General features: G+C 41.7%; 1 protein-coding gene across 1 annotated transcript in view; it reads left to right on the forward strand.

Annotated features, from left to right (window-relative positions):
• Positions 1–10,562: 10,562 nt before the first annotated feature.
• The window catches only part of LOC126168440 (uncharacterized), a 116,903-nt gene continuing 105,329 nt past the window's right edge, over positions 10,563–22,136 (forward strand). The window contains exon 1 of the mRNA XM_049920560.1: positions 10,563–10,709. Coding sequence (XP_049776517.1) covers positions 10,563–10,709 — 147 coding nt within the window. The remainder of the gene's footprint in view (positions 10,710–22,136) is intronic.

The following is a 22,136-nucleotide window of genomic DNA, read 5'->3' on the forward strand; positions in this document are numbered from 1 at the left end:
CTTCTTTGCTTAGAACTGGGTTTCCATCTGATGTCTTGATGTTCATGCAAGTGTTTCTCTTTTCTCCAAAGGTCTCTTTAATTTTCCTGTAGGCAGTATCTATCTTACCCCTAGTTATCTGTACCTCTACATCCTTACATTTGTCCTCTAGCCATTTTGCACTTCCTGTCGATATCATTTTTGAGACGTTTGTATTCCTTTTTGCCTGCTTCATTTACTGCATTTTTCTATTTTCTCCTTTCATCAATTAAATGACATATCTCTTCTGTTACCCAATGATTTCTACTAGGCCTCGTGTTTTTACCTGCTTGATCCTCTGCTGCCTTCAGTGTTTCATCTCTCGAAGCTACCCATTCTCCTTTTACTGTATTTCTTTCCCCTGTTCCTGTCAATCGTTCCCTAATGCTCTCTCTGAAACACTCTACAACTTCTGGTTCTTTCAGGATATCCAGGTCCAATCTCCTTAAATTCCTACCTTTTCGCAGTTTCTTCAGTTTTAATCTACAGTTCATAACCAGTAGATTGTGGTCAGTGTCCACATCTGCACCTGGAAATGTCTTACAGTTTAAAACCTGATTGCTAAATCTCTGTCTTACCATTATATAATCTATCTGATACCTTCTAGTATCTCCAGGATTCTTCCGTGTATACAACCTTCTTTCATGATTCTTAAACCTAGTATTAGCTATTATTAAGTTATGCTCTGTTCAAAATTCTACTAGGCCGCTTCCTCTTTCATTCTTTACCCCTATTCCTTCTCTTTAAGCATGTGTCTGTGAGCTTAAATTAAATAAAGGCACATTTATAATTGTAACTCTCTATAGGCCCCCATCGGGAAATTTTCATCTATTTCTGAAAAATTTGGACTCCTTGTGCTATCTGTCAGACAGGGGGAAGCCAATTATTATTTGTGGGTACTTCAATGTAGAGTCTCTGAAAGAGTGTAATAGGAAAAATGACCTTGAAGTATTACTCGGTTCTTTCAATTTGACACCTGTTATTGATTTTCCTACTCAGGTGGTAAAGGATAGCAGCTCACTGATAATAACTTATTTATAGACCAAGATAAGTGTAACCATATAAATGCTCAGCCTGTTGAGAATGGTCTTTCTGATCATGGTGCACAGCTAGTTACAATACATGACATAGCTCCATTCAGCAGTACTAAACAGTCCTCTGAAGTAGTACATTCAGTCAACGATTTAACAATTGAAAATTTCAGGTAGACTGGGATGAGGTGTACTGTGAACCTGATACCAATTTAAAATACAATTAATTTCATGACACTTTTGTAAATGCATTTGAAAACTGCTTCCCCAAGAAAATACGTAGTTAAATATACTCGTAAGAAACCATGTAACAGACCATGGCTTACTAAGGGTATAAAAATATCTTGTAACCGGAAAAGGGAAATGTATCTGATAGCAAGAAAGAGTAGTGACCCAGAAATTATCAAAAATTATAAAAACTACTGTGCTATATTAAGAAAAGTTATTAGAAAATCCAGAAGTATGTGTATCATGTCTGCAATCAGAAACTCTGATAATAAAATTAAAACAATTTGGAATATTATTAAAAGAGAAACAGGTCAACCAAGAGCACAGCAAGACAGTATTGCCATCAAATTGAATGAAAACTTTACGAACAAAAAGTCAGAAGTTGAAAATATTTTTAATAATCATTTTCTAAATGTTGTGGATATAGTATGATCCAGGTGTTCATTAGAAGATGCTAGGCTGTTAATGGAAAAGGCCATACCTATGCAATTTGATACAATTGAAATCTCACCCACTTCTCCCTCTGAAATTAGGAAAATAATAAACTTGCTTAAAAGCAAAAACTCTCGTGGAATTGATGGCATATCCTGCAAAATACTAAAAGCTTGTTCTCAACAGATAAGTAAGATTCTCAGCCACCTGTGTAATAGCTCTCTGGAACAGGGCATTTTCCCTGATAGACTGAAATACGCTATTGTTATACCTTTGCATAAAAAAGGGGATAGATCTGATGTCAACAATTACCATCCAATCTCCCTTCTAACAGCCTTATCCAAAATTTTTGAAAAAGTAATGTATTCAAGATTAGCTTCACATATCTGTGAAAATGAAGTACTAACAAAGTGTCAGTTTGGTTTCCAGAATGGTTTTTCAACAGAAAATTCCATATATGCTTTCACCAAACAAATTTTGAATAATCTCAATAACCGAACACCACCCATTGGGATTTTTTGTGGTCTCTCAAAGGCTTTTGATTGTGTAAATCATGAAATTCTGGTAGACAAGCTCAAGCATTGTGGCATGAGTGGGACAGTGCGCAAATGGAAGAGTGCAGAAAGTTGAAATAAGCAGTTCTCATAATATGCAAAGATCAGCACATTCCTCAGACTGGGGAACTATCAAGAATGGGGTTCCACAAGGGTCGGTCTTGGGTCCTTTGTTGTTCTTAATATATATTAATGACTTGCCATTCTATATTCATGAAGAGGCAAAGTCAGTTCTCTTTGCTGATGATACAAGTATAGTAATCACACCTGACAAACAAGAATCAACTGATGAAATTGTCAATAATGTCTTTCAGAGAATTACTAAGTGGTTCCCTGTAAACGGACTCTCACTGAATTTTGATATGACACAGTACATACAGTTCCGTACAGTAAATGGTATGACACCATTAATAAATATAGACCTTAATCAGAAGCATGTAGCTAAGGTAGAGTATTCAAAATTTTTAGGTGTGTCCATTGATGAGAGATTAAATTGGAAGAAATATATTGATGATCTGCTGAAACGTTTGAGTTCAGCTACTTATGCAATAAGAGTAATTGCAAACTTTGGTGATAAACATCTTAGTAAATTAGATTACAACGCCTATTTTCACTCATTGCTTGCATATGGCATCATATTTTGGGGTAATTCATCACTGAGGAATAAAGCATTTATTGCACAAAAATGTGTAATCAGAATAATAGCTGGGGTCCACCCAAGATCATCCTGCAGACATTTATTTAAGGATCTAGGGATATTCACAGTAGCTTCTCAGTATAAATACTCTCTTATGAAATTTGTTATTAAAAACCAACCCCAATTCAAAAGTAATAGCAGTGTGCATAACTACAATACTAGGAGAAAGGATGATATTCACTATTCAAGATTAAATCTAACTTTGGCACAGAAAGGGGTGAATTATACTGCCACTAAAGTCTTTGGTCACTTACCAAATAGTATCAAAATTCTTACAGATACCCAACAAGTATTTAAGAAGAAACTGAAAGAATTTCTGAATGACAACTCCTTCTACTCCATAGAGAAACTTTTAGATATAAATTAAGAAAAAAAAGAAAAAAGAACCAAACAAAAAAATTATAAAAAAATTAAAAAAACAAAAAATTAAAATGTTGTTATATTAACTTAATTATGTTGTTAAATTAACTTAATTATGTCATGAATTTGACTCGTTCCACATCATTACGAAATATCGTATTCATGATCCATGGAACTAGTATTAATCTAATCTAATCTAATCTTCCTTTTTCTACTATCGAATTCCAGTGAGCAAGAACTATTAAATTTTGGTCTCCCTTCACTATCTGAATAATTTCTTTTATCTCATCATACATTTCTTCAACCTTTTCGTCATCTGCGGAGCTAGTTGGCATATAAACTTGTACCACTGTAGTAGGTGTGGGTTTCGTGTCTATCTTGGCCAAAACAATGCGTTCACTACGCTGTTTGTAGTGGCTTACCCGCACTCATATTTTTTTATTCACTATTAAACCTACTCCTGCATTACCCTTATTTGATTTTGTATTTATAGCCCTGTATTCATCTGCCACCAAAGTCTTGTTCCTCCTGCCACCGAACTTCACTAATTCCCACTATATCTAACTTTAACCTGTCCATTTCCCTTTTTCCATTTTCTAACCTACCTGCCCGATTCAGGGATATGACATTCCACGCTCCGATCCGTAGAACACCAGTTTTGTTTCTCCTGGAAGGTCGGGGTGGCCGATCGGTTCTAGGCGCTACAGTCCGGAAATGCACGAGTGCTACGGTCGCAGGTACGAATCCTACATCGGGCATGGATGTGTGTGATGTCCTTAGGTTCGTTAGGTTTAAGTAGCTCTAAGTTCTAGGGGACTGATGACCTCAGATGTTAAGTCCCATAGTGCTGAGAGCCATTTAAACCATTTTTTGTTTCTCCTGTTAACGACGTCCTCCTGAGTAGTCCCCACCCGGAGATCCGAATGGGGGACTGTTTTACCTCCTAAATATTTTACCCAAGTGGATGCCATCATCATTTAATCATACAGTAAAGCTGCATGCCCTCAGGAAAAATTACGGCTGTAATTTCTCCTTGTTTTCAACCGTTCGCAGTACCATCACAGCAAAGCCTTTTTGGTTAATGTTACAAGGCCAGATGAGTAAATTATCTAGACTGTTTCCCCTGCAAGTGCTGAAAGGGCTGCTGCCCCTCCTGAGGAACCACACGTTTGCCTGGCCTCTTAACAGATATCCCACTGTTGATGTTGCGCCTATGGTACAGCTATTTCTATTTCTGAGGCACGCAAGCCTCCCCACGAACGGAAAGGTCCGTGGTTCACGTTATTCCTATTACGTGGGGCATCCACTTCCATTCACATTTGCGACGTCATATATCAATTAAAATAATTCTCTTCTGTAACGCCCAGAGCTCTTTTATAATTAATACCTTATTCGTTGCTACATTTAAGCCGCGTTCCTGGCGGGGATCGTTATTTGGTTCTAGTGCTCCGAGTAATGGTTACATACGTTGGAAAGGATTTAAAATTTTGTGCAATGTGCACAGAAATATGTATGGATGTTGTTAAATAGCATAGTAGCACTTTTATCTATCATAAGCTAAACTGATATTTTTTTGCACTCACCAAACGAAAGTGTCCATGGTGTCTGCAACTGGTGCGGCGGAGGGACAATGGAGAGCACTTGTTCTTCCACCTCCCTCGTGGAACCTGGAATACAGAGCTGTCATTTATTACAGCATCTACCTATAAAAAATATTCATTAGATAACCTCAATTATCCGGAATGTACTACGTCACCATGAAACGCGTCCGCCACATGTTGGCTAACTTGTCAGTGGCTGTTAAAACACGCGTGATCTTTGGTGTTTGGTGTAGGCTGAGAGATCATTAACCAGAAGGGTCTCACGGCTTTTCCTCTAAGGAGCAGAGATTGGCAGGGGTCACGTGTTTTGCTGAGACGGTGCAGAAATTGGTGTGTTGTGGCACACCATCGAGACATCGGCGCTCTGTGGTAAGGGGTCGCAGGCAGTTAGAAAGAGGAATAGGCACTTTTGCTTCAGGCTTATTAGAGGTAGAGATAAAATCAAACGGTCACGTTGCTACTTCGTTATGAAGGTTCATCAGAGTTGACAATGTATGGGTACGAGGTTAGATAAATGCAGTCAATTATTTTGTAGTCTTTTCCGTTTTAAATCTGCGTAATCAAAGTTCTGGGGTAATTTTATTCTGTTTATTGATTTCCTTCTGTATTTTTCGAAAGGCCTATGTGATTACGACCGCATGTGGCCACATACGTTTTGAGCTGTCTGATAGTCTGAAGTAGGATTATGGGGTGCTTCACACTCGAAATGTTCATTTAACTAACGTTTGTACGAGTTTTCTGATTTTTTGCAATCATTTTTTTGCATTTAAGCCAATTTTTCTATGTTACTTTACTGCACTTGGTGCTATATGGTTCTAACCGAGTCTTACGTAATTCAGGACAGTTAAACTGCGTTTCTGGCCGTTAACAGACGCCAGTGACCAGTAGCCTAATTGAGTAGTTTGCCAAAAAAATTGCAGATCGGTACAGCTGTGTCAGCTATGAAAAGCAGAGCCTCCGTGGAGTCGGCTATTTTTTTCCGAAATAACAGAGGTTTTAAACAATTCCGACAGCAAGAGCTCTGCCTCACTGGGACCCGAGGATTTCTGCAGTAGCGGCATGCTAACATTTAGGAGTCGGGTTGAGACAGTTTACAGGCACTAAAAGGAAGATAAAAGAATGCCCGTTAGTTGGAGAAGCAATAAATAGTCTTAATGCGCTCTAATTGCGACAACCTTATCATTCAGAATTACGATGGGAAATCGTAATTACGACTGCATTACGAACCACCAACGCCCGCACGCAACCGATAAACTAAACTGCCAGATTCTGCTGCCGTGTGCAAGTATTAGGCCGTACCTCTCTTGCTGGCGCTCAATTACCAGTTTTATTTCCTCAGTTTGTATGTGTTTCGTTATTTATGTGTATGGTTTTTGTTGCCTACTTTTGGCCAGCGCGCTGACTCGTGTGGAGGACCCAGGTTCGATTCCCGGTGCTCCCATGGATTTTTCCTTGGTGGGAGGACTGGAACGAGCTGCACTCAAGCTCGTGAGGCCAAATGAGGAACTACTTGACCGATTAGTGGCGGTTCCCAGTTCCAGAAACCGGGTGACAGCCGGGAGAGCAGTGTGCTGATCACATTCCCCTAGATCTCAGATAGAAAGCAGCCATTATCGGAAGATGACAAGACGGTCGGTCGGGACAGTGTGGCCCAACCAGGGCCTGAACGTGAAACTTAACTTACACTTATGTTCTTATTGATGGATCAGTCGTTTCTTCCTGGTCCGGTAATAAACACTTTGTATCCAAGAACTTCCGCTGCCTAATTCAGTACCTCTTTTCTTTTGTTTAGTCGTTAGATATTCTTTATTAAAGGCATTGACGAAAAAAAAATCGCAACACGAAAAAATAATGACTATATAGTAATGAAGTTTAGAGAATAAATTTATCTAGATATCGCATTTAAGTGATTAAAACGAGTAGATCACAGGCTAAGGGGACCACACCGTGGTTCAGATCGAAAAAAATCGGTTTTCGGTTTTCATCATATTTCGATAGATTAAGGTTTTATTTAAGTACTCTGAAAAGGATTTTGCTGAAAAAAAAATTTTCGAGTATTTAAAGAGTATTTTCCTACCACGTGTGTTTGTCTTCCATGCCCACTTTTCTGTCACCCACTGTCAACTCTAAGCCATATGGAGATGCCATTATTAGCAAAATAGAATGTGTAGGCCATGTTCAAAAACGTTTGGGAACAAGGCTGAGAAAACTAACTGTTGATATGAGGGGAGAAAAATTATAAGATGGAAAATTCTTGACTGGACAGGGTCGGTAAACTAAAACTGAAATAGAAAACCTGCAGGTATACTGTGGGCAGGCAATTAGGAGAAATAAAGAAAATCTGGAGGCAATGAAGAGAGATGTTTGGGCCATATTCTTCCATAAGTCCTCTACTGATGATAAGCCATCTCATGGATTATGTCCATCAGGAGTAAATTCGTGGTGCAAATACAATAGTGCTCAGGCAACTGGAGAATCTTATTCTCACCAGCATTCTCTTCCTGCTGCTGTTATTACAGCAGTTAAACCTATTTTCAGAGACTTGACTCATCCTGACCTTCTACGTAAATGTATGCATGAGCATACAAAGAACGCAAATGAATGTTTCAGCAGCATAATTTGGAACCGCCTTCCTAAAACTGTATTTGTAGGCATGCATGCAATGAAACCAGGAGTTCATGACGCTGTTATTACATTCAATTATGGTAATATTGGGAAGTGTTGGGCACTGAAAAAGCTGGGAATTAATCCTGGTGAAAATATACTGTGGTAAAATGAGGATAGCCGATGCAGACAGGTCTGCATCTAATATGGCCAAGAAAGCAAGACAAACATCCAGGAAGGTGAAAAAGAAGCTGGAACATCTGCTAGAGGCCAAAGAAGGGCCATCACATGCAGCAGGACAGTTTTAGTTAACTGTAAGTAACAAATTTCAAAAGCTTTTTCTTTCAAGTCAGTTTCCTTCAAACTAAAATGTTCAGTTCATATGACTCTTATATCAGAAACTACATAGATAAATGAATGCAATTTTCAGAGACTCTACTTAACAAAAAAAGCCACCTCTGGTACTACATTCACTAATATTTCCCCATTAGGAAGTTCACAAAAAAGTATTTTCTGCAGAAAAACTTAATATTTTTTGTTAATAAATTAAAAAAAGTATTTCTTAAACAATATAAAATGGATAAAGTAGATTTTAGCACAGTTGACTCTCTTAGCATCATGTAACATACAGTAAAAGTATTACGGTCCTGCATCAAATAGTTTTCTCAGAAATGGGTCACATACTTGCCTAAATTAACATGGGTTAGATAGGCAAGGTGTGGTCCCCTATTGTAAGTGTGAGATAAGCCACTGCAAATATGAAATTCTGGTACATTAACAACAGTGTAACAGCCAGAATGTCGAATGAAAGCGTTAACAGTATTCCAGGAGCTGTGTTCCAACAGGATAACTCTCTCCTACAATACCTCTGTTGCAACCCAACATGCTCTTCAGTGTGACAAAATGTTGCCTGGTAGATCACCAGATCTGTCTCCAATCGAGCACATAGGGTTGTTGCGGTTCGCAGGTCGAATCACCACACTGACGTACAAATTTGCAGTCAGGCTCCGTAGGTCAACCACGAGAGTGCTCCAGTTCTCATATGAAAACGCATCCTGGACCATACTCCAGGTACAGGTCAAGTGTTTCTAGCGCACAGATAGGTTGGCTGCTGGCCCTCTACTGGCCGCTTCCTAACCAACACACGGCCATCACTTGCACCGAGGCACAACCAGCTTTCATCAGAAGACGAGCAGACCTCCACCCTGTCCTCTAACGAGCTCTTGTTTGCACCAGGGAAGTTGCAGATCTCGCTGGTTTCGGGTCAGTGGAACGCACGTTACAGGGCGTCCCACTCGGAGCTGTCCTGGAAGTAACTGATTTTTAACACATCGTTGTGTTACTGTGGTGCCACCTTCTGGTCAAACTGCTGCTGCAGATGCAAATCGACGCGCCAGAGCCATGCGCGAACACGATGGTATTCCCTATCGTTAATGCCACGTGGCCATCCAGAGCCCGGTCTTCTTGCGACGGTACATTCTCATGCTCATCACTGCCAGCAATCATGTACATTCGTGACAAAAAATAAAAACACCAACAGCCGTCCTTATGATTTTATTTTATTTTGTCGCTACCGGTTTCAACACTTAATTGGGTCATCTTCAGGCTGTTTTGATGCGGTACAGGTTGATACGATCGCCTTGCATAACCCATCAGTTGCCATCATTACTGGATTCGCAGATAAGGTGTCAGCATTCCAACCATCAACTGCCAATGGTTGGAGTGCTGACACGTTATCTGCGAATCCAGTAATGATGGCAACTGATGGGTTATGCATGGCGACCGTATCAGCCTGTACGACATCAAAACAGTCTGAAGATGACGCAATGAAGCGTTGGAACTGGTAGAGACAAAATAAAATAAAATCATAAGGACGGCTGTAGGTGTTTTTATTTTTTGTCACGATAATAAACGGCCGTCGTCCCAGAGACAACATGCATAACCCGTCACTTGGCAGCATTACTGGATTCGCAGATAATGAGCAGCACTCCAACCATTGGCAGTTGATGGTTGGAGTGCTGACACATTATCTGCGAATCCAGTAATGTTGGCAACTGATGGATTATGCATGGCGACCGTATCAACCTGTACCGCATCAAAACAGTTTGAAGATGACGCAATGAAGCGTTGGAAATGGTAGCGACAAAATAAAATAAAATCATAAGGACGGCTGTAGGTGTTTTTATTTTTTGTCACGATAATAAACAGCCGTCGTCCCAGAGACCACCTGCTAAAATGATGGACATACAAAATCATGTACATTGCCTATATTCCTGCGAAATCTGTCTGCAGTATCACGGAAGGGCACCCAGATTCTCGTAGTTCTATTAGACAACCTAATTCAAACTGAATGAGGTGTTGATAAAGGCGTCTTTGTCGCCTTAAACGCATTCTTGACTAACATCAACCCCCCTTGTCCTATCTGGAAGGTAACTGCGACCCACGACTTTTCCAGTTTGTATTTAATGCAAATCTGATTTGCATACTCATAATGGCGCGACTAGTGTGATTCTTGGTGTGGAAGTTTAATAGACATGTTCTTTCATGTGTAGAAACACGCCTACCAACTCTCGTTTACGTCGCACAGTTGCTTCTTGGTGTTGTGATTTTTTCATTGACCGTATCTGAGGGTCTTTGATCAAAACATAGATATTTCATTTAGTGCGTTCTCATCTGTTATTGAAATAGACTTGAGTGACCCCTTCCGTCCTTAATCGTTCATCACACCTGATGTACTCCGCTGTGAGGTGCGGAGGTGAAGTCGTGTCACGTTTGTAGCAGGTGATGAAGTCGTGGGTTTCGGCAGGGTCAGGCAAGTGAGTAGGATAGTGGGTGGGCGAGTCGAAGCCGCACAGCTGGCAACGTGGTTCCACGTTTCGCAGAAGCAAGCCTCACTTCCAACAGTGCAGAAACATCGTTATTTTGCCTCTGCTACAGTTATCCTAAGCTCACTTGCTTTATCGGCGCAGCTGTTGACCGCACAAGATAAGACGACAGACATAGCCAGGAGGGTGAGCCTGCGCTATCGTAGTCCACCATGGCGACGATCAGGGACGGCGAGAAGCAGAGCCGGCACTTGCTGAGCGGCCCGCCGCTGACTGAGGCCGAGGTGGCGGGGGCGGATCTCCCCCTGGCGTCCTACCTCGTCCAGAAGCTGGCCGCCCACGGAGACCGCGTTCTGCAGGTCGGTGCGTGTGCTCCACAGCAGCGGTAGAGGCGCAACAGTTTAGAGGACTCCTATAGAATAGCTGGCGTAAATTCCCTGGTCATGTTGTAATACTAAGTGTTGACTTCAGCTTAGTAGGTGTGTGGTCTGGTAGAGTGACGGGGTGGCTCAAGTCTTTAGGGCGGCTAATAGCGTCATGGAATGTGAGAAATTTGTCTAAATGCTGATCCGAAAATTTCTTTAAGCATTTAACCAGAGAACCAACTCGTGAATGTAACATTTTAGACCTGCTGGTGACAAACTGACCCGTACTTTTCGTCTTAATTAGCGCAGAAAAGAGAATCAGTCATCATTAGGCCGTGACGGCATCTCCGAGTATGGCTGTAAATAGGAATACAAAGAAAGATAGGAAGACCTTTCTTCCCCGCTCTGCTTAGCATGAGCGCCGTTTCAGATTATCTCAGCGGGCAGCATCAAAATTCCATCTCCAGCACTAGGGACGTTGAGTCTCAATACATATGTTCAAGAGCATTGCACAATACCTTGTAGACAGGTACGTGGCGAGCAAAGTTGTGAGGGATGGAAAAGACCAGCGTGGTTCGTTGGCCGTCTTAGAAAGCTACTGCGAAAGTAAAGAGACTTTCACAGCAAATTTAAACGGAGACAAAGCTCCCAAAACAAACAAAAATTAAACGAAAAATAGCGTAACAAAAGTCACACGTGAAGCAGTCAATCAATTCAAATGTAAAATTCAGTCTACCCACTGGAGAGAAAATCCTGAGAAATTTTGGTCTTACTTTAAATCAGAAGACGATTCAAAGATATGTGTCTCACTGTGACCTTAATCAGGACTGTGGCCTTAATGAAGGACATCACAAAGACGCCAAAATATGAAGGACGATCAAAATATTTCCTTCTGAGGGCGTTAGTAGTGGTATACACTATATGATCAAAATTATCCGGGCACCTAGCTGAAAATGACATACAAGTTCGTGACGCCCTCCATCGGTAACGCTGGAAATCAGTATGGTGTTAGCTCACCCTTAGCCTTAATGGCAGCTTCCTCTCTCGCAGGCATACGTTCAGTGAGGTGCTGAAAGTTTTCCTGGAGAATGGCAGTCCATTCTTCACGAAGTGCTGCACTGAGGAGAGGTACTGATGTCGATCGGTGAGGCCTGGCACGAAGTCTGCGTTCCAAAACATCCCAAAGGTGTTCGATAGGATTCAGGTCAGGACCCTGTGTAGGCCAGTCCATTACAGGGATGTTATTGTGGTGTAACCACTCCGCCACAGATCGTGCATTATAAACAGGTGCTCGATCGTATTGAAAGATGCAATCGCCATCCCCGAATTGCTCTTCAACAGTGGGAAGCAAGAAGGTGCTGATGCGGAGTACCTGGCAGTAGGTGGTAGCATAATGCATCTAATGTGAAAAACGTATGTTTTAGTGGTGTCCGGATTCTTTTGATCACATAGTGTATATGCAACGTAGCGTAATTCAGATGTGGCTATATAAACGCTGACATGTAGGCAAGGGATTAGTGTATTTTCGACGAGCATGCGGTAAATATGAAAACGTGAACTATGGCAACATTAGTACCAAACGGAGCAACGTGCTGTTATTCCGGTTTTTCCTACTGAAGCACAAGGACCGGTAGATATCCGCCGGGGAATGAAGAATGTGTATGGGGCAGAATGTTTGACGAAAACCACCGTTGTGGAGAAGCGCTCCAATTGGTCAGGATTCGACACAACACACTGGTCGAACTAAAATGGGAGACACTCGAGCACATGCCCCATAGTCCTGCTCTCTCCCCATGCGATTAAAACAGCTTCACTTCCCTGAAGAAGACCGTGAAGGGTCGACAATTCTTGTTGGACGAAGGTGTGCTTCAGGCAGTTACGGACTTCTTCACGCAGCAGGACACGGTGTCTTACCAAACTAGTATCTTCAAACAGATGCTGCGGTGGGATGATTGCCTCAGTGCTCCATGTGATTTGCCAAAGCGGCATACCAATGCTGGACTGTACGGAAACTTGTTGATCGGCTCTCATACTAAACGTCTACGTCCAAAAATGCTTCACGGAAGAAGATCGCTTCGTAACATCTCTTTTCAATCACCGCACGAAGGACAAAGTGGCTGATATCGAAATAACTGAAATCTCACAATAGAGAAAAGGCTACTGGAGCTCATAGGATGTCAGTACTATTGCGCATAGGGTATGCAAAACAATTTACTCCTCTTTTGGCATCAGTGTACCGTACGTTTCTAGAAGATAAATGTTCCTGATGATTGGAGTAAAACACATCATTCTCGTTTTCTGCAAGCATTATCGAACAGGCACACAAAACTATAAACCTATATCTCCTTCGTCCGTCTGTTGAAGAGTTTGGAACGCCTTTTATGCTCGCGTATTATGCAATTTCTGGGGACCGAAAATTTCCTCTGTAAGGCTGAATGCAGGTACCGAAAACTACGGCTGACTGAAAAATAGCTGGCTCTGTTTGCCCAGGAGAGAAGAAAGCGGTAGATATAGGCACCGAGGTAGATTTCGGGTCCTTCACTTCCTTAAAGCATTCGACACACTTCCGCCTAATGAACACAATACCAGTGTACGGTATAGCAGACCAGTTTCGTGACTGGACTGAAGAGTTTCTAGCAAACTGGAGACAGCGTGTCATTTCCAATAGAGAGAAGTCTCCAGATGTAAAAGTAACTTAGGGATTCCACGGGTGTTATAAGTGTATTACTTTTCGCAATGTATATAAATGACATGCTAGACAACATTGGAAGTTCTGCGGGGTTTTCGTGGATTATGCTGTTGTACTCAGAGAAGTTGGTAGTCTAGAAAACAGAACCAAAGTACAGGGAGATCAGCAAAAGGCTGACGATTGGTGCAGGGAATGTCAAACTGACTTTCAGCATAAAGAAACGTAACCTACTGCGCACAGATAGATCGATTTAAAGTGAAACTAATCATAAGGAAATGCGGCGTTACTTACTGTCGCTCAATGATATATTCCCTAGGAAAGTTTCTCAAAGGGGCGACATTAATTAGAAGCTAACAAGCCATCTGAGTTTGATACTCAACAGTCGCGACGGGGAGGCAACCCAAATTGATGATGGACAATCTCTATAGATAGCATCACGCAGTGCAGCTCGTTAAACCTTCTCTTGTTTTAACTGAAACATTGCCTTGTCAGGATCCAACGTGAGGACGTTTTCTTTTAGTTGGGATTGCATCAGGTCAGTGAGCAGGCTGCCGTGCGTCATTGTTCATCTACATCTACATCTACATCTACGTGATTACTCTGCTATTCACAATAAAGTGCCTGCATAAGAGATAACCGATCGAATCGGCGTATTTCTCACAATAAGATGTTACGTGAAGCAAGGGAAATAATCAGATAATGTACCTCTGTGGCGTTATGACTCACTGTTGTAAAACAGTTAACGAAAGAACACGGATAGTGTTCGGTCGTCCACCTCCGAGCAATCCAGATCTCTCCTATTGTTTCACCAAAACACATTTAAGAATACAATATAAACTGGAAAATTATATGGATATAGGATGAAGGTCCTTGTGAAATAATGATCTCGACTAATTATGGTGAAATAGATAATTATTAAGACAGCAAAATTACTATCAATTCAAATTACATCTTTTCCGCTCAAACTATCATAACGAAAGACAAAATGAAAGTGTTGAAACAAGTAAAACTGTCTCAGTCCTTTTTTCGTAGTGACGTTGTTTTAACTTATGTGGCATTCTGAGAGATTCTTCCAGTGTAAATGTTCACTGGAATTACAAACGTGTTTTCGGGGTTACAGATGATGACACACTTTATCAGATATTTTTTGTGATACTTCCCCGGTCTTTTCCAATTAAGCACCTCAGACATGAATTAGATTTAGAATTTGTGGATAAGATATAAAAATGTTTGACAACTGTTCCGTTAGGGAGTTTACAACCATAGTAAATCATTGTAAGATAACTTTTCTAAGCCAATTATAAATCACCTATATTCCGTATAACTTTATCTTAGTGTACTGTTGCTACACAATGTACAATGTGAGAAATGGAAAACAACTATTGCCTGTAATTCTGGAGCAAGCAATACTCCACATATCCAAACAGCAGACAAGACTTAACATTCTAAATATATCTAGATAATGAAACATATAGATAAAAACATGGCAAAAACATTTCACAAATAATATTTCAAGTACAAAATCTCTGTCGTATGTATTTATTTAGGTCTCTCTCCTTTAACGCCTTCCTTCTAGACTTTGGATGGAATTTGTCGTGTCACATTATCTTTTATGGGGAACCATGTCAAAAAGATATTGATAACCATTAATTACTCCAGGTCTTCTAGAGACTAAATTACAATAACGTGATAACAATCCTGCTAACTCGAATATCTGTTCCTTTGACAAACATTCGGATTCCTCAGTTTTCTCGTACATGCGGGCAGGTTCGCACATCACATATTCACAAGATGCCGAAACAGTTGCAGTACTCGCAGATTAAATCTGTGTGTCCGACCGAGACTCGAACTCGGGACCTTTGCCTTTCGCGGGCAAGTGCTCTACCATCTGACCTACCGAAGCACGACTCACGGTAGCTCCTCATAGCTTTATTTCTGACAGTATCTCGTCTCCTACCTTCCAAACTTTACAGAAGCTCTCCTGCAGAGTGAAAATCTGATTCTGGAAACATCCCACAGGCTGTGGCTAAGCCATGTCTCCGCAGTATCCTTTCTTTCAGGAGTGCTAGTTCTCCAGGTTAGCAGGAGAGCTTCTGTAAAGTTTGGAAGGTAGGAGACGAGATACTGGCAGAAGTAAAGCTGTGAGGACCGCGCGTGAGTCCTGCTTCGGTAGCTCAGATGGTAGAGCACTTGCCTGGGAAAGGCAAAGGTCCCGAGTTCGAGTCTCGGTCGGGCACGCAGTTTTAATCTACCAGGAAGTTTCATATCAGCGCACCCTCCGCTGCAGAGTGAAAATCTCATTCAGTTGCAGTACTCGATTACTCACGGTGATTTGCATGTGCAGAAACCGACATTGAATGATTTTTATTTCAGCCCCTTGACAGAATCTGCCGTGACACTCCTCAGTTTTAATTAGATTTATAACAACATTTCTAATATACACTGTCAAATGTTGCTGGCCTCTTGGAAGGTCGGTCTTCGCATTTCTGCCTCACAGGGAGTCCATACCCATCAAGCAATTTACAGTTAAGCCTTCACTGTGAGAACATCTACATTTCATCTACATTTATACTCCGCAAGCCACCCAACGGTGTGTGGCGGAGGGCACTTTACGTGCCACTGTCATTACCTCCCTTTCCTGTTCCAGTCGCGTATGGTTCGCGGGAAGAACGACTGTCTGAAAGCCTCTGTGCGCGTTCTAATCTCACTAATTTTACATTCGTGATCTCCTCGGGAGGTATAAGTAGGGGGAAGCAATATATTCGATACCTCATCCAGAAACGCACCCTCTCGAAACCTGGCGAGCAAGCTACACCGCGATGCAGAGCGCCTCTCTTGCAGAGTCTGCCACTTGAGTTTGTTAAACATCTCCGTAACGCTATCACGGTTACCAAATAATCCAGTGACGAAACGCGCCGCTCTTCTTTGAATCTTCTCTATCTCCTCCGTCAACCCGATCTGGTACGGATCCCACACTGATGAGCAATACTCAAGTATAGGTTGAACGAGTGTTTTGTAAGCCACCTCCTATGTTGATGGACTACATTTTCTAAGGACTCTCCCAATGAATCTCAACCTGGTACCCGCCTTACCAACAATTAATTTTATATGATCATTCCACTTCAAATCGTTCCGCACGCATACTCCCAGATATTTTACAGAAGTAACTGCTACCAGTGTTTGTTCCGCTATTATATAATCATACAATAAAGGATCCTTCTTTCTATGTATTCGCAATACATTACATTTGTCTATGTTAAGGGTCAGTTGCCACTCCCTGCACCAAGTGCCTATCCGCTGCAGATCTTCCTGCATTTCGCTACAATTTTCCAATGCTGCAACTTCTCTGTATACTACAGCATCATCCGCGAAAAGCCGCATGGAACTTCCGACACTATCTACTAGGTCATTTATATATATTGTGAAAAGCAATGGTCCCATAACACTCCCCTGTGGCACGCCAGAGGTTACTTTAACGTCTGTAGACGTCTCTCCGTTGATAACAACATGCTGTGTTCTGTTTGCTAAAAACTCTTCAATCCAGCCACACAGCTGGTCTGATATTCCGTAGGCTCTTACTTTGTTTATCAGGCGACAGTGCGGAACTGTATCGAACGCCTTCCGGAAGTCAAGGAAAATAGCATCTACCTGGGAGCCTGTATCTAATATTTTCTGGGTCTCATGAACAAATAAAGCGAGTTGGGTCTCCCACGATCGCTGTTTCCGGAATCCATGTTGATTCCTACATAGTAGATTCTGAGTTTCCATAAACGACATGATATTCGAGCAAAAAACATGTTCTAAAATTCTACAACAGATCGACGTCAGAGATATAGGTCTATAGTTTTGCGCATCTGCTCGACTAACCTTCTTGAAGACTGGGACTACCTGTGCTCTTTTCCAATCATTTGGAACCTTCCGTTCCTCTAGAGACTTGCGGTACACGGCTGTTAGAAGGGGGGCAAGTTCTTTCGCGTACTCTGTGTAGAATCGAATTGGTATCCCGTCAGGTCCAGTGCACTTTCCTCTGTTGAGTGATTCCAGTTGCTTTTCTATTCCTTGGACACTTATTTCGATGTCAGCCATTTTTTCGTTTGTGCGAAGATTTAGAGAAGGAACCGCAGTACGGTCTTCCTCTGTGAAACAGCTTTGGAAAAAGGTGTTTAGTATTTCAGCTTTACGCTTGTCATCCTCTGTTTCAATGCCATCATCATCCCGGAGTGTCTGGACATGCTGTTTCGAGCCACTTACACATTTAACGTAAGACCAGAACTTCCTAGGATTTTCTGTCAAGTCGGTACCTAGTATTTTACTTTCGAATTCACTGAACGCTTCACGCATAGCCCTCCTTACGCTAACTTTGACATCGTTTAGCTTCTGTTTGTCTGAGAGGTTTTGGCTGCGTTTAAACTTGGAGTGAAGCTCTCTTTGCTTTCGCAGTAGTTTCCTAACTTTGTTGTTGTACCACGGTGGGTTTTTCCCGTCCCTCACAGTTTTACTCGGCACGTACCTGTCTAAAACGCATTTTACGATTGCCTTGAACTTTTTCCATAAACACTCAACATTGTCAGTGTCGGAACAGAAATTTTCGTTTTGATCTGTTAGGTAGTCTGAAATCTGCCTTCTATTACTCTTGCTAAACAGATAAACCTTCCTCCCTTTTTTTATATTACTATTAACTTCCATATTCAAGGATGCTGCAACGGCCTTATGATCACTGATTCCCTGTTCTGCACTTACAGAGTCGAAAAGTTCGGGTCTGTTTGTTATCAGTAGGTCCAAGATGTTATCTCCACGAGTCGGTTCTCTGTTTAATTGCTCGAGGTAATTTTCGGATAGTGCACTCAGTATAATGTCACTCGATGCTCTGTCCCTACCACCCGTCCTAAACATCTGAGTGTCCCAGTCTATATCTGGTAAATTGAAATCTCCACCTAAGACTATAACATGCTGAGAAAATTTATGCGAAATGTATTCCAAATTTTCTCTCAGTTGTTCTGCCACTAATGCTGCTGAGTCGGGGGGTCGGTAAAAGGAGGCAATTATTAACCTAGCTCGGTTGTTAAGTGTAACCTCCACCCATAATAATTCACAGGAAATGTGCAAATAAAGGCTCTATCCTCAAATTGAACATTAATCTGTGCTTGCGTATCCACACTCTGACATCTGGCACCAGTAACACCAGACGCCAGAAAAATTTGCTGTGGTGGAATGGGCACATTCAGAGTGTCGGTAATTCTCTTAAAGAAATTGCCAACAAGGGTAATCATACTAGCACTTGTTTCAAGTACTACAGTGGTGAGAATTCTGCCCGCAATGGCGTTAACCGCTACCTGTACAAGATCTTACGCACATTCCGTACCCATTTCAAAATCATGACCGAGCCCTTGCTTAATATCAACATATAAAACTGTCCAGTGTAAACTGGGTCCCCATCCCACTCCGATCCCATCTCAAGACTGTCATCAGACATGTAGTTTGACGCTTCATTCGTTGATGAGGGGCGTTTCTCTGCACTTAAACTATGCAAATGCTATGATTTTCCGGCAGTGGCCAATTCGGTGGAGGTCTCGCTTTGGTAGTCAGTCTGTTGTCGAAGTTGGGATGTTGCGGCAGTCGCGGATTCCCTACGTTGGGGGCCAGTGGTTGCCGTATTTGGAGTGGTAGTGATGGTAGGGTCCATTTCGGTTTGTGTGATATTCCACATTCAGCCTGTAACAATGCGGAGAATTCTGCGACTTTACATTATTATTTTGAATTCCACGATTGGCCTGCGGCGGCGCGCTTTTGCCATGATAACAGTTGCTGTCCCCAAGATTAATTACTTGCGCGGTGAAGTTTATAGGCCACATTTCACCTTTGCTGCTAGCGCATTTAAAATCCCCCTGGATCAAATCAATCAAATTCAGGACTGACACGAAATGCTTCGGGTTATGGTCTGGTATTTAATTAACTTTTCACAAATGTTGATGGGTAACTTAGCCTTCAAATTCTGCAGCCCATACTTTTGTGTTGCAGGATGGCCCCAGTAGCGAGATTTGTTAATATTGCATTATAGGTATTTCCGTATGCTCTCTGGATTGTATTTTTACGGGATAAAGGACTCTTTCCTCAGTCGTCCTTGCACGTATCCTGAACAGTACTTGGTCAGGAATGTTTCCTCAAACTAATCGTATGTCATAGCAATTTCAGTCGCCCATATGGCTGTCTTACTCTGTGTATATATGCTATGGCGAACTGAATCTACTGCCTTGCGCTCCAAGACTTGTCCAGTACACTCGTACAATCCTTTACAAAACGAGCTGGGCAAGCAGACTTATTTTCTCGTGAAAATACCTAGAACTGGCCATCTTCAATGAAGTTTTATGAAGTTTTTTTTTAATAGTATTCCCATAAATGTGGATGCCACTCCACTGATTCAGTAGTACAGTCTGCTTGAGGAGTAACGTTCCCTGCCTCACCATGATAGGTTTGGTAGTAGGGGCTAGTAACCTCACACATTTCATTTGTACAAGTAGGAACTGGTGATTCATGATGTGCTGGTTGTTTTATAGCCGTGTCCTCGCGATTTAGGAAAGTTATCTGATCGAGATGTTGTCATGCCATACGGGAATGTCATGGTTTAGCACAAGCTCTATGTGTCTTAACTCACGCTGAATAGCTTCACCTGTAGTACCTGAGTCTGGCGATGCTCCATCACCATCTCGCTGTATCATATCTTATCGCTCAGCACATAATTTTCCATTAACCAATATGTCCTTTTGATAAACTATGTAATAAACAGATAAAAAGAATAAAGGAAACACTTCAGAAAGGCAGATGCATACAGATTCATTGGAAGAATCCTCAGGAAATATAGTCCGTCAACAAAGGAGGTAGCTTACAAAACACTCATTCGACAAGTACTTGGATTTGGCTTCAAGACAGATAGAATTGATGTAATAGAATATCTAAAGACGAGCAGCATGTTTCGTTGCCGGTTCATGTAGTTAGCAGGAAAGTATCACGGCGACGATCAGCCAACAACAATGGTTGATGCTCCAAGAGGGCCATTCTTCTTCACGGTGTTGTTTACTGTTCGAGTTCCGATACCATTGTTTCCTACAAGAATCAAAAGGTATATTTTTTCTATCTAAGTATATCTCGCCATCAGGCCATGAAGACAAAATTAAAGACATTCGTGCTCACACGGACACTTACCGGCAACCATTCAAGATTGGAACAGAAGAGGGAGAGAGTGACAGTGATACACGAAGTACCCGCTACCAAACAGTTTGCGGCGTGTCGATCTAGATATAGACATACAGTACGCGTGTTTCAGGCAACTGCTAGGTGCTATGCGAAACCTTGAGGACCATCTGAAACCGTTTAGGATGTGTGAATTTACAGCTATGAACCTGAAACTGAGAAGTAGTCCTTGCAATGGCTAACATATTGTATACTTACGAAGGAAATTCAAGTCCATGAGTCCTTTAAATCATACCGTCAGAATTTTATGATGTTTCCTACAAAAGTGACTTTCTTGCCTCCTGATCCTTGTGAGACCAGTAAAAATTAGTAGCCTAAACTGTTATTTTCCTCTGTCCTGTCTTTCCTACTGAAGAATCTTTCTTTATCTTGATTACACAAAACTCAACAAGAGGAATTTTAACGCAATTAATTTGCTTGTTTGATACTGACGTGCTAATCCACATTCAATTCAAATCCAAATGCGACGAATGGAAACTGTATACTTTTTCGCTCTTGATTAGTGCTATTATAAACCTTGAGTACCTCACCTATTAAGCCAAGGCTTCAGTCAGCCACTATGTTTCCTTCAAACCTGGCACATGCTCAGCCAGGATTCTAAGGACAAGAAACTGTGATACTGAATTATGGGTCTCCAACTAAAAGAAGTTTCTTCACTCTGTGGTATTGATTTGGCGGGGTGTGTGCTCTGGAACTTATTTGCGACAAGTTAGCTCATTTCAATAACTTCTCTTACTGAAGACGCGGTAACCCATTGTTTATTCCTGTTGACGTTTACGTTTCCTGTAGTTTAACAAAAAGTGAAGAGCGAATTCCTGGATGGTTTTTCAAAGTAAATCGACGAAATTTCACCCCCAGTTCGCTAGCCTTGTTCAATTCCAGTTTGTGCTCCCTCATTATGATTTCTTCATGCACTGAAGCTCCAGACAAACTGGTATAGGCATGTGTATTGAAATACACAGATATGTAAGCAGGAAGAATACAGCGCTGTTTCGGCAACGTCTATATAAGAAAATTGTCTGGCGCAATTGCTAGGTCGGTTACTGCTGCTACAATAGCAGGTTATCAAGATTTAAGTGACTGAACGTGGTGCTATAGTCGGCCAGAGATGGGACACAGCATCTCCGAGATAGCGATGAAGTGAGGATTTTCCCGTATGATCATTTCACGAGTCTACAGTGAATATCAGGAATCCGGTAAAACATCAAATCTCCGACGTCGCTGCGGCAGGAAAAAGATCCTGCAAGAACGGGGCCAACGACTACTGAAGAGAATCGTTCAACGTGACAGAAGTGCCACCCTTCCATAATTTGCTGCAGATTTCAAAGCTGGGCCACCATCAAGTGTCAATGTGCGAACCATTCAACGAAACATCATCGATAAGGGCCTTCGGAGCCGAAGGTCCACGCGTGTACCCTTGATGACTGCACGACAGAAAGCTGTACTCCTTACAAATGAGCACGTCAACTTCGAGATTCGACTAT

Source organism: Schistocerca cancellata, chromosome 1 (genome assembly GCF_023864275.1).
Source record: "Schistocerca cancellata isolate TAMUIC-IGC-003103 chromosome 1, iqSchCanc2.1, whole genome shotgun sequence".
NCBI classification, from domain to species: domain Eukaryota; kingdom Metazoa; phylum Arthropoda; class Insecta; order Orthoptera; family Acrididae; genus Schistocerca; species Schistocerca cancellata.